General features: G+C 32.4%; 2 protein-coding genes across 2 annotated transcripts; one reads left to right on the forward strand and one right to left on the reverse strand.

Annotated features, from left to right (window-relative positions):
- The first annotated feature begins 3,160 nt into the window (after positions 1–3,160).
- Positions 3,161–3,661, forward strand: LOC109218760 (VQ motif-containing protein 25-like). The gene has a single exon (XM_019383144.1). It carries the CDS (start codon positions 3,161–3,163, stop codon positions 3,659–3,661), a length of 501 nt encoding a protein of 166 aa, XP_019238689.1.
- Positions 3,662–7,300: 3,639 nt separating this feature from the next.
- Positions 7,301–10,434, reverse strand: LOC109218762 (probable plastid-lipid-associated protein 9, chloroplastic). Its single transcript, XM_019383146.1, has 4 exons — positions 10,294–10,434; positions 9,487–9,703; positions 8,129–8,181; positions 7,301–7,761 (listed from the first exon to the last, which is right to left on the reverse strand). The coding sequence occupies exons 1-4, from the start codon at positions 10,417–10,419 to the stop codon at positions 7,672–7,674; spliced, it is 486 nt and encodes a 161-aa protein (XP_019238691.1). The 5' UTR covers positions 10,420–10,434; the 3' UTR covers positions 7,301–7,671.
- Positions 10,435–13,155: the final 2,721 nt, after the last annotated feature.

Consider the following 13,155-nt stretch of genomic DNA (forward strand, 5'->3'; position numbering starts at 1 on the left):
TGCCTGGACTCGCTCAAAACTCACCCGAAACACACCTGAGGCTCCCGGAACCCCGTCTAATCACACAAACAAGTCATATAACCTAACACGGACTCGCTCGAGGTTTCAAATCACATAGAACAACAACAAAACAACGAATCAAACCAAAAATCAAGCTTAGAAATTTCCAAATCTTCAAACCTCATGCCGAAACCTATCAATTCAACTCGGAATAACGCCAAATTTTGCAGCCAAGTCCAAATTGACATAACGGAGCTGCTCCAACTCTCGGAATCGCATTCCGACCCCTATATCACAAAAGTCAACTATGGGTCAAAACTCCAACTTTTCCAACTTTCGCCGAAACACCTCAAATTATCCTACGGACCTCCAAATCCGAATCCGAACGCACTCCTAAGTCCAAAATCACCATACGAAGCTATTGGGATCACCCACGACCCATTTCGGGGCCGTTTACTCAAACGTCCAATTCCGGTCAAATTTTCATTGTTTAATCTTCCATAACTAGGTTCCTTCCTCCAATTCAATTCTAATTCATCCGGAAACCGAATCCAACCATGCACACAAGTCAATATACATAATCTGAAGCTGCTCGAGACCTCAAACTACTGAAGCGGGCACAGTTGCTCAAAACGACCAGTCGGGTCGTTACATAACCATAGTCATGAGTGGAGTGCATGATTAAAGGTGATTTGCTCCTCCATAATTGATGCGTGAAGCTGTTGGGGTATAGTAAGGAGTTAATTACTCGAGGACGAGCAAGAGTCTAAGTGTAGGGAGTTGATATTTGGCTTAAAGTATATGTATTTATATGCATGTCGACTCATATTTTACTCGAATTTTATACATTTGCATGAGTATTATGATGATTTAAGCTTAACTGTGGTGTTGTTATGTGTAGGAGTTAACCAGAAGCGATGTGGAATGAAAGATCAAGAGTTAGAGCAAAAAAGAGAAGAAAAGAGAAAAATTGCACAGGTTAGCACCCAGGCCAGCACGATGCGCTACCTGGGGCACAGAAGGCAGGCCTAGATTTTCTTATTGCTATCAACTTAGCGCAAGGCCAGTGCAACGAGCTTCCCTAGACGCTGAGATGGTATTTTTCTTACTTTGCCCGGGACTTGATTTTAACAGCCCTACATAACCCTAACTCGTATAAAAGGAGTTCAAAACCTAATTTGGAAGGAGACGCCACTTTGAGAGCTGAATACACGCGAAGAGCACTCCGGAGCAAGGATTATCACTATTCTTCATTCTTCTTAGTATTCCAATTTTCTACTGTACTAAATTAGTTAATTGTTAAAGTTGCTTCTTTAGTTAATATTAACTAAATTCAACCATTGCTCGACTTGACTTAGTAACAAATTGAGTTGAAATTAATAGGCAGTTGAAGACAAGTCTTTGTGGAATTATATTACTTGTTAATCACTCATTATTATATTACTTGTTAATCACATATACTTGCGTGTGCATTTGGAGCTAACACCTACCTTTTCCGTTTGTTGAAGCTTTTGGATTGGAAGTTTTTTAAATTAACATCATTTCTTTAGAAAATTATTAAACGGCAAATTTTAATGTCTAAGTGGCCGTCATTAAATTTCGGAAATTGGAAACATGTCTTGCAATCAGGAGATTATGTACCTGAATCTGAGATGCGGATATGTCCCTTACAGGAGAACCATTAACAATGCAGGCCATGACCTTTGCTTTCTTTTGTTTCAAAAACCACAAGAATCTATATAATTTATTAGAGGTGACAAAATTAGCTCATAAAAGTATGATCTGCCCAACTGTTCAAGTTTGGGTAGGTTATGTTCCATTATTTAGCCCATTTAATTTTGATTATCTCATTTCGGTCCAAGTAATATTTGAAGACGTTGGACAATAATTCATTTATTGATTCAATCCATTTTGATCCACCCAAAATCAGTCTATTCGTCCGTTTGTCACCCTAAATTTAGTGATGTAGTCAGCTATATTCCTTACTAAACATTGTTATTTGTTACTCCCTCTGTTCCAGTTTATGTGAACCTATTTTCTTTTTGGTCCGTACCAAAAAGAATGACCCCTTTCTAAATTTGGAAATAATTTAGCTTAAACTTACTATTCTACCCTTAATGAGAAGCTTTTATAATCACACAAATACTTTGAACCCCATTTTGACTTGTTTAGGACCACAAATTCCAAAAGTCTTATTTTTTCTTAAACTCCGTGCCCAGTCAAACAGGTTCACATAAAGTGGAACGGAGAAAGTACCAATTACTGTAATTCTCCTCTTGCATTTCTATTTGTCTTCTTGTTTACTGTTTGTCATTCGCTATTGTATTACATCGGTTAAGATTATCCGAGCTATGTGCTATATTAAGTTTTTTAATTGATGAGTTCAAAGTTTCATTTTCCATTCTTAGACAAAACAAATGAAAGAAATTAAAATAGAACTCTGGCCAGCACATGACTTCTTATTTGCATTTTGTTACTATATTGAGGCCCAAACTTGAAGTATAAACTAACAGTGTTTTATACCGATCTTTTGAAGAACTAGAACTCCAATTCTTAGGAGTCGTTTGGTTAGGAAGCAAGTTATCTCGAGATTAGTTATCCCGAGATTGTTATCCCGTTATTCCATAGAGATAAAAATAACACTACTATCCCAGAATTAGTTATACCGCGATTTTATCCCATCCAAATATGAAATAAACTTATCTCAAATTTAATCTCGAGATTAATTATCCTTTATTCCTCGAACCAAACAACCCCTAATAGTATAGCTTATGTTACTAGTACACTAAATGACAAGAAGGTCTTTTTGTAAGTTTAAGGATCATTCTCTTTGATATTCATATGATTAATGGGGACCAATTATTCTACATTCTATTGACTCTCTCTTTAATATATGTCAGTATAGGATTCACCCAATCTTTGCCTACACCAGACAGCTTCATTTCCTTTTAAAATTTTCTCTCTAGTCCTTGATTTCAAAATTAAAAAACAAAATAGAAACCCCTTGTGCTCCCTTATCTATACATATATAAAAACCCTATGAGTAGTTCCTTCAATTCCAAACAAATTCACCAACCACACCATTGTTCTTTCTTTCTTTTTCTAAAAAGTCCAATAAATTAACAAGAAGAAGGAACCAAAGAAAATGATGTATAATAACATGGAAGAAAAAGCTGGCATAATAAGAAGCACAAGTCGTCCATCATCATGTTCAGCACTAGGGACGATGAACAAGAATTCACAAATAATATCCAAAGTGAAGCCCCAAATCCGAATAATTCACGTATTTGCACCAGAGATCATCAAGACAGACGTGGCGAATTTTCGGGAAGTCGTTCAACGGCTCACTGGTAAGCCATCACTATCAGATAAGAAGAAGAAAGAAGTCAATATTTACAACATGAAGCAAATTATTCCTGGCAGAAATAATAAGGTATTAGAGGAGCCGTCGACCATGTTGAACTGTGTGACCACCTTTCTTAACAAGAAAATAGAGTTAAGGACTGGATTTCTTAATCCCTCAGGTGAAGAAGAGAGATGGAGAAATGCAAATTCTGGTGGAGGTTTCTTGGATGGTTTGATGGAAGAGTTTAATCAGTTTCCTTTCCTTCCTTCAGATGCTACTCACATGGATGCCTATGGTGAATCCCAACTTGCTTAATTAATATTGCTAATTAGTTCATAACTTGAGAGATGACAAGTATAAATGGAGTTAATTAGTCTAATGTTGATCACTATTTGATTATTATTTTCAATATTCTTGTTATTCTAGGTACTTTAAGGTTTTACTTAATTAATTCTCTTACATGATTACCCCTTCTTCTCTGGTTATGATGTTGACTTTAGGCTTGATACAGCCTTATCTTATGAGGTCAACTGAATCCACTATTTTTACACGAAATATAGGTTATATATAAAAAAATTATTAAACTCTTCATAAATATTATAAAATTTCACAAGTACAATGCATTTAATGATTGAAACCATCATATTAAAATCCTGAATCGCCTGTGTACAATTGTGCAGAGCTCTGTTATAGATATATACGCAATAATGTTGTACTTTATACTACCATTCTAGACTATATTTCATTAATGAGAATTTGGTATATATCTAAGCTCCAGTTGGATGCATTCCTTGCTATCGAACACAAAGTATGCAACACTTCTTTTTGTTCTTTTTTTATTTATTTATTTATTTTTTTAAATTTCAGGATATTAGTTGTACGTGTATCTTTATTTTTATTGTTATCTCAAGATGCTTTACTAGGTTTTTCGTTTAATCCTCTTAGTGGGCCTTTCGTGTTTGCTTAAAATATAATTAATTACGGCGAAACACGATTTTGGTAAAATTATGAGGGTTTAATTTGATGACTATTATACTTTTCTTGCAAGTTTCAGTATAGAGTATTTCTTATTTCATGATAGGATGATATATCTGTTCTACATCCATTGTAAAAAAGTTCTCAAATGACTTTATATTATGCTACCCTACTCGTTTGGTTTAATTTATCTTCTTTTTTTTTTTCCGAGTTTGGTTTTAGTATATAAACAAGAAAAACACCGATGTTTAATGAAATATTTATGACCCCTCACAAAATTGACAGATTTTACAAAGGAATTCATCAATGTTGATGGATTTGTGACGGTTTTATGAAAGTTATATACATCCATTACGAATATTATTCTTGTCACTCGAATTTGTGATGTATTTTTCGGTCAGAAATATTACTTTTGCTTAAAATTTTGGATGAAAATGTAGACCTTGAACATTGGATGTAAACTTATAAAGTTATGTTGTTCTTTTTTATATTTCTAGTAATTATATGTAATTCGTTTTTATATTTCTAATACTTATAGTAGCAGGTTTGACCCAGAAGAAAAATATTCATGTCTAGACATGTTGATTCAAATTAGATAGACTCCTAAGTATAAGTATTGTCTGTAAGAAAGTTATGTTTCCTCTCCACATTTATTTTTTCACATAATAAATTTAAAAATAACACATAAGAGATGTTTACAAGATTATTTTCTTCCATTCAATTAAAAAGGGTCCAATTGACCCATTTCCGCCTATAAATAATTTAGGGACTTTTTCGTATATATACAAAGTTTTAAACTTATTTACCTGGTTTTATCTAAGTTTCATATTTACAGGAAGTGACAAACGTCTTTTACAAAATATATACAAATCCGATCAAAATCTACAATTTATCTACATCTTAAATGCACATTTTTGTACAGAATCCGATCAAAAACTACAATTTACAAATAATTTATATACAACTTATATACAAGTATGTAAATTGTAGATATTTTGTATACAGTTTCTACAGTCGACATATAAAATATATACAATTTGTTTATGTCTTCTTTTTCGAATTTCAATATGAAATTTCAACCAAAACCACCTCGAATCTTCACCAAATTGTCTCAAAATTGAGATAAAAACTCCAACGGATATTCCCAATCATTTGCAACAACACCCAATCCAAACAAAAAAATAATTTCATAAAATTTGATTTTTGAATTCAAACTTCGAAGCAATTTAATAGCTGTCAATGAAATTTTTAATAGATTAACATAGTTTCCAATTCAGTTTGCTCGCTTCTAATTAATTTTATTTTGTTTATTGATTCAAAAAAGCTAAAAGAACGATAACTAAAATGATTCTCTTCATCGAAGTTAATTCTTTCTTATTTATTTCCTCGTTTTCATAGGATCTGAAGCAAGAACTTTGTTAGGTACTAATATTCTCTCTTTTTTTCACTTAACATTAGTATCATTTCTTCAGTTAATCCACATAAAAATATTAATATAAGAATACTGAAAGAGAGAAAGAGAGAGAGAGAGAGAGATATCGAAGAGAGAATTCCCTACTCAATTCCTAATACAAAGGGAGACTCATTAATAGTAATTTGTATATTATTGGTAAATTATATATCAACTTGTATAAGTTAAAAAGTAAACAGTGAGGATAAATAAGTTTACCTGATCAATTCTTATCTCTGACAATTATTTAAGTTTTCTTTTTCTCTTTTCTAACATATATAGGGAAACTGAAAGCATGAATTCGAAGAAATAGAATTTGACTCTTTTAGAAATGATATAAAATTACCTTGAAATATTAAAATTTCACTTTAAAATGTTATATAATGAAATTTAAAAAAAAAACTTGTTACACCCAAAGTGATGTATAGATATTTTTCTTTAAGAAACAGAAAACTTAGTCAAAAATACTTGAAACAGGGAGTTCGTCAGTTTCTCTCACAGTGATAAGAAGCCAGGTTTGCAAACTGCCCTTCTAATTAAATAGAATAACACTAAGATTTACGAAAATAAAATAAAATAAAATAAAAACAGCTTTTGCTATGAAGCCTAATAGCCTGTCTGGCCAAACTTCTCCAATCCTAAAAGCATTTTTTTTTCAAAAAAAAAAGTATTTTTTTTTTCAAAGTTGAAGTGTTTGACGAAACTTTTGAAAGGAAAAAAAAAGTATTTTTGAGGAGAAGCAGAAAAAAATAGCATTATCTCCAAAAACACTTTTTTGAAAAGCACTTCGAGAAAAATACACTTATAGCCTGTTTGGCCAAGCTTTTTTTTGGGCCAAAAGTTCCTTTTTTTTTTTTTTTTTTGCCAAAAGCACTTTTGGCTAAAAATTGAGGTGTTTGGCCAAGCTTTTAGAAGGAAAAAAGTGCTTTTGAGAAGCAGAAGCAGTTTTTGAGAAGCAGAAAAATAAGCTTCTTTCCAAAAGCACTTTTCTGAGAAGCACTTTTGAGAAAAATAAACTTAGAAGCAGTTTTCAACAGCTTGGCCAAACACTAATTAATGCTCAAAAGTATTTTTCAAATTAATTAGCCAAACACAAATCAATTCTCACCAAAAGTACTTTTTTGAAAAGTACTTTTGAAAAAAGCAGTTCTCAAAATAAGCAGATTTTAGAAGCTTGGCCAAACAGGCTATTATAAGCAGTTTTTAAAAGCTTGACGAAACACCAATTGCTACTCAGAAGTGTTTTTCAAATTAATTAGCCAAACAAAAACTAATTCTCACCTAAAGTACTTTTGAGAAAAGATCTTTAATAAAAAGCACTTGTCAAAGTAAGCTGATTTTTGCAGCTTAGCCAAACAGGCTATAAGTCATGTGACTCCTTCAAGTCAAAACACGTTATCATTTAAGTCGATCCACATTTAACACTACGTCGGCAAATACCAAAGATTTCTTGTTTGTGTGAAAATCTGCTAAAATACTTCACAAGTTGATAACTTACTGAATCCTGGTCCACCATCACAACGAGAAGATAATAGCTAAACATGTGTGAACCAAAGATGTCATAAAGAAACAATCATACAAACGTAAGATGGACATGTCTAATACCAACTCTGATAACAACCTTTCTATTTCTTACTAACATCAACCACTTCTTCCACGTCAATAAGACTCATTCACAAAGCCATGGCAACTTTTACCAGTTCTTTTCTACCATGGAGTGAGCTCATGTTCGTTGCTCATCGATGTGGCATTACTGTGTACAACACTTGTGAAAAGAAAGAATGAGGTAGGTAGGATTGTTGTGAAATTGATATACAACGTATTCTCAACGTTACCTAGAAATATGAGTAATGGGAGAAAGTGAGAGTTGTTTTTTCATACAAAATGTGCCTAGCGTCAGTTAACTCTCATATTCAGTTATTCGTTCCGTTTCAGGTGGTGCCTCCAACCTTGTTAGGACCTCAGGTTCTCCTGCAGCATTCCTTACGATCTGCGTCCAACCAGCAGATATCATGAGTGTTTCATAAATACCACGAGGTTCAATTCATTGAGTTAATTCTGCCATATAACAGCAGCAATACTAGATTCACAGTTTATATGAATACATTAGAAGGCATAACAATCCGAGCTAACTTATCAGTTGTGCAAATTCTAGAATCATTAACCATTTTCCTTATAATTTAATAGTTTTACATCATAAAAGTATTGTCAGTTATCAATCTAGTGAAAAAGCTAAGAGGTTAATACAAACAATTCTGTATTCAAGCACTAGAAGATTGTGATGCTATATACTAACCGTGGATGAAAAAATTATGTAATAGTGTATTTTAGAAGTAAAAAATATAGAGATGACTCACCAGGATCTCATCGTCAAGGTAAGAAATCATAATAAGTCTCTGAAAGGTCCCTCCTGACATTGTAACAGTCCAGAGTGATAAGCAACAGAAATAAATGCCTAAAGCTAAGCAATAACATATAAATCTAGAAAAGATACTTTCTTCAATCTCCTATTTTTCTAATCCTCTTTAGCTTATTCCTTGTATTTCAAGATATTAGAGCATGCACTTATCATTAATGACATGAAGCCTTTAAGAAGCATAAACAGAGTAAACAAAAGAGACGAGATTGGAAATTCAAAAAGAAATATCAATGTGCTGAAGTTGAATGAGTTCTCGACAGTGGCTAAGCTGGATAAAGTCAAACTAAGTCCCCCTTGAAGGAAAGTGCAGGCAGATGAATAACTCCGCATGGTTTTTAAAGATGCTATAAGATTTGAGCATTTGAAGAACTGATCGACTCGATCGATAGGCGTCGAAGAGTAGCATCTCAATGAGACAACTGCTTGTTGATAAGTCAAAAAACTTAATTCTACCTCCATCTCATCTTTACTGTCCCGTTTACGAAAAATGACCCTAATGATATTCCCCTAACCAAAAGGAGATCCTTTATTCCAAACTACCCTTTTATTTGGAATGAGTAGAAAACTAAAAAATCATATAATTAGGTAGATGAAGGAAACAGGAAGGAATTTCAGAAAATAAGTGGATAGATTAGAATATCACTTTTACTGATCAGAGTATTTTGTGAATGAACGATATCATTTGGCAAGTAACCAAACAAACCAGTGTCTGCAAAATCCTAAGCAAAGAAAAAAAGACTGCGAATTTCCAGAATAAAAGGGAAACAGAATTGGCAGACATTTACTAATCCGATATCATAATTCACGAGGCAAAAGATAGCAAATTAAAATTAAAAAGAATACTCCCTCCGGCCAATTTATGTGATGGTGTTTGAGTAGGCACAGAGTTTAAAAAAGAAAAAAAGACTTTTAAAACTTGTGGTCTAAAACAAGCCTAGATATTTGTGCGGCTATAAATCATCTCATTAAGATAAAATGGGAAGTTTACAGTATTAAATTGTTTTTAAATAAGTATGACATTCTTTTTGGGACAGACTAAAAAGGTAAGTACGACACATAAATTGTGACGGAGGGAGTAATTCATAAGGCAAGTTAGAGAAAGATATTCATAGGCCTGAACATACTTTTCTCCATCTAAGGTATACACAGCAAACTGGATTAGCCTATTTGCCAATATTTGCACATATCATGGTTTTAGCTCTCTTAACAAGATACAGTATCTCCGCATTAAATGAGTAAGAAGTATGTTTTAGTTGATAACAAAGACCAAATCCTACAGTAATACTGAAATCTCACCAAGAGGAACTTTCACCCCACTGGACATAGCATCTCTAATGGGGACAGGAAGTTGTTGCACTGTGTTAAAAGCCTGGCCAAAAGCACCTCTTAGTTGTTCAGGTACAGCTTCCTCATTGACCTTTGGAGATTCAAATGTCCCTTCAACATACTCTTCTTTCATACGAAGAGGCCCCTCAACACTATACTTGGTGGAGATGATAAACTTATTCTCAATCTGCATTTTTACCACAAGTATTTTCACTTCTTCAGATATCTAGGATCAGATATACTAATAATTCAACAACATTTCACAATGATCTCAACCGATAAATTGAAAGAAGCAACACTCTGGGTCCTTGATTAAGACTCAAATGATATTGACCAGCGTAGAACTAATTGCCAGCTTGCAAGAATCAGGGGCCAAGCTTAAGTTAATGCGAGGCAAAAAGTACCGGCAAAAGTTATGCGGTAATCCATATATAATTTTATGGAGGCAAGAATGTAGAAACGGAATAGTGCATTAGTAATACTTGGATAAAAGTATCTAAAGATAAAAAAAATCTTAAATGTAAGAATCCTTATATAATTATTCACCGTATAACAGTCCATAGATTATTATTCACAGTGTAGAAGTCACTACATTATTATTTATCGCATAAGAATCCCCATATTGTTCTCCTCATAACTAGTTTGTGAACCAAACGACCCCTTCATTTGTAGAAATTTTTAGTATTGTTTACTTTCAACTTTGTAGCAGAGGGAAGATTATTTTCTGAATACTAGCATCGACCTTACATATCAAAATTGCCGACGAAGATAAATTACCGAATTTAGCAATTTGACTTGTGCAGTAGCAGTCCCAGATCCATCCTTGATCAGCACATCTAATTTTGATAAATTTACCAATGTCGGAGGAATTCTCCTGCAACAGCATGATTTTGGTAGAAACATTATTAGCTGACATTCATCGAAGTAAACTAGAATCAAAATGACGATCAGCTTCACCTCAATGTTCAGAAGATATCAACTGAAATTAGCTCATAAACTCTAACAATAACTTACTCCCTTTAAAAAGAAAAATGCCTTGCTAACAGAAAATCAAGCCAACAGATTCTGGTTCACAGCTCATCCAGCCATGGGCGTATCGAAGAGGAGTGTGGGTTCACGTGCACCCATTGCTCTCCTCCCTTTACCATATATAGCAATGTTATATCTCTTCAAAACTAATATATGTGTGTGCGCCCGAGCTCAAAGAGTCCTATGGTGCAATGGTTACTGGGTGCACCTCTACAAGTGAGGTCAAGGGATTAATTCCCACGCCCATCTTGCATTTTATAATTAAATACTTTTTTTCTTTGTCTTCCTTTTTTTGTTAGGTTACTTTCAAAATCTCCTCCTAGACCATGTATAATCAATGAGTTCAACTAATCAAAACATTTTTGACACGGAGTATAGATATATATATATATGTAAAATGTCACTAAAATTTCAAGTAAAAAGTTGAACCTATAATTTTAAATGTATAATGGGGTCAATGGTAAGAACCTAAAGGTTGAACCCATCAAATTGAAATCCTGAATCCACCTGTTCATAATAGTGTACCATGTTCTTGAAATCCTAGACCCGCCTTTAGATCCAGCTAACACTTTTTTTCAGCAACATTTAGTCTGTAACACCTCTTTGATGGATTTGACAAATCGTAGTGTTAGCAAGAACAGAGATCAATGATCGTGGCAGGAGCTTCATAGCAACATTTGTTCAAAGTCAAGCATTCGTTTAGATATGGTTTCTTAGAATGAATGGAAAACAATGGCTCTACAAGGAAGCTCATCAACTTTCTCCTTCGAAGCTAATTTCTGTCTGATTAGCTCATTGACTTGATCAGTGGCTTTGTATTATTCATAGAGAACTTGAGGGGGCAGGTACCTTACTGGAACAATATGCGCAAATATGATCAGGGAGCTCTGGCACTATATAGTTTCTTCGGGGTTGTCGAATGGGATTTTTCAACAATATAAAGTATCATCTCTTATATTTTATTGCACGCAGGGGATCATAGATACTTTGAGTCAATTACTCAAATAGTCACCCAACTATCTTAAATTATCTTCTAAAGTCACTTTTCTTTCGTTCGTAACAACAAAGTTACTGAACTATGCCTATTGCACTCAGAAGGTCACTGAACTAGATTTTCTAAATTTTGGATTGCCAAATACCTATTTTACCCTCTAAATTATAAACTTTAATTTTTTTTAAAACTTTTTAGTATTATGATTTTCCCTTTTAATTTATATTATGGACTTACCTATAGAATAAATAAATATTATTTATAAATTAAAAAAATAAAATTTATTTAAGCATATATAATGCTGGAATAACAAAATAATGATCATAGCAAAAAAAAAAATTAATTAGAATAATTTGTTAGTAACAATAATTTTAGTATTAACAACAAAATTCAAAAATTTATTTACACAATTCAGAATGAAAGAGAATAAAGGTTGTAAAATATATATTCCATGCACGTAATATAAACATAATTATTTAAATAAAGGTATTTTTATAATATACGTTATATATTCTTGAAAATTATGCTCAATTATATTACTATGTTTCTACCAACTTTCCGACGACACAAAGTTATGTCACTGGAAAGCAGGGGGACTATCTGTATAGGGTAAAATGTGCTATGTAAGTCGTGCATGGAATATATAATATAGTTGAGCATAATTTTCAAGAATATATAATGTATATTATAAAAATACTTTTATTTAAATAATTATTTTTATATTACGTGCATGGAATATATATTTTACAACCTTTATTTTCTTTCATTCTGAATNAATAGAGGTATTTTATAATATACATTATATATTCTTAAAAATTATGCTCAATTATATTATTATGTTTCTACCAACTTTCCGACGACACAGTTATGTCAACGGAAAGCTGGGTGACTATCTGTATAGTGTAAAATATGCTATGTTAGGTCGTGCATGGAATATATATAATATAATTTTCAAGAATATATAATGTATATTATAAAAACACCTTTATTTAAATAATTATATTTATATTGCGTGCATGGAATATATTTTACAACGTTCATTTTCTTTTATTCTGAATTGTGTAAATAAATTTTTGAATTTTTGTTGTTAATACTAAAATTATTATTACTAACAAATTATTCTAATTAATTTTTTTACTATGCTCATTATTTTGTTATTCCAGCATTATATATGCTTAAATACTTTTTATTTTTTTAATTTGTAAATAATATTTATTTATTCTATAGGTATGTCCATAATGTAAAAAGGGAAAAATCATAAAATTAAAAAGTTCAAAAAATTAAAAAGAAGATAAATGTTTATAATTTAGAGGGTAAAATAGGTATTTGGCAATCCAAAATTTGAAAAATCTAGTTGAGTGACCTTCTGAGTGCAATATGCATAGTTCAGTGACTTTGTTGTTGTGAGAATGCACGGGAGAAAATATATTATTGATGTATTGACATATGTTACAATGAGCCCTATATATATACACACACATAACATGTCCTACTCCTAATATATATTGGATTAGGGTTATTTATTTACTCCTATTTACATGACTATTCTAACACTCCCCCTCAAGCTGGTGCATATAAATCATATGTACCGAGCTTGTTACATATGTAGTTAATACGAG

This window comes from Nicotiana attenuata, unplaced genomic scaffold (genome assembly GCF_001879085.1).
Source record: "Nicotiana attenuata strain UT unplaced genomic scaffold, NIATTr2, whole genome shotgun sequence".
NCBI classification, from domain to species: domain Eukaryota; kingdom Viridiplantae; phylum Streptophyta; class Magnoliopsida; order Solanales; family Solanaceae; genus Nicotiana; species Nicotiana attenuata.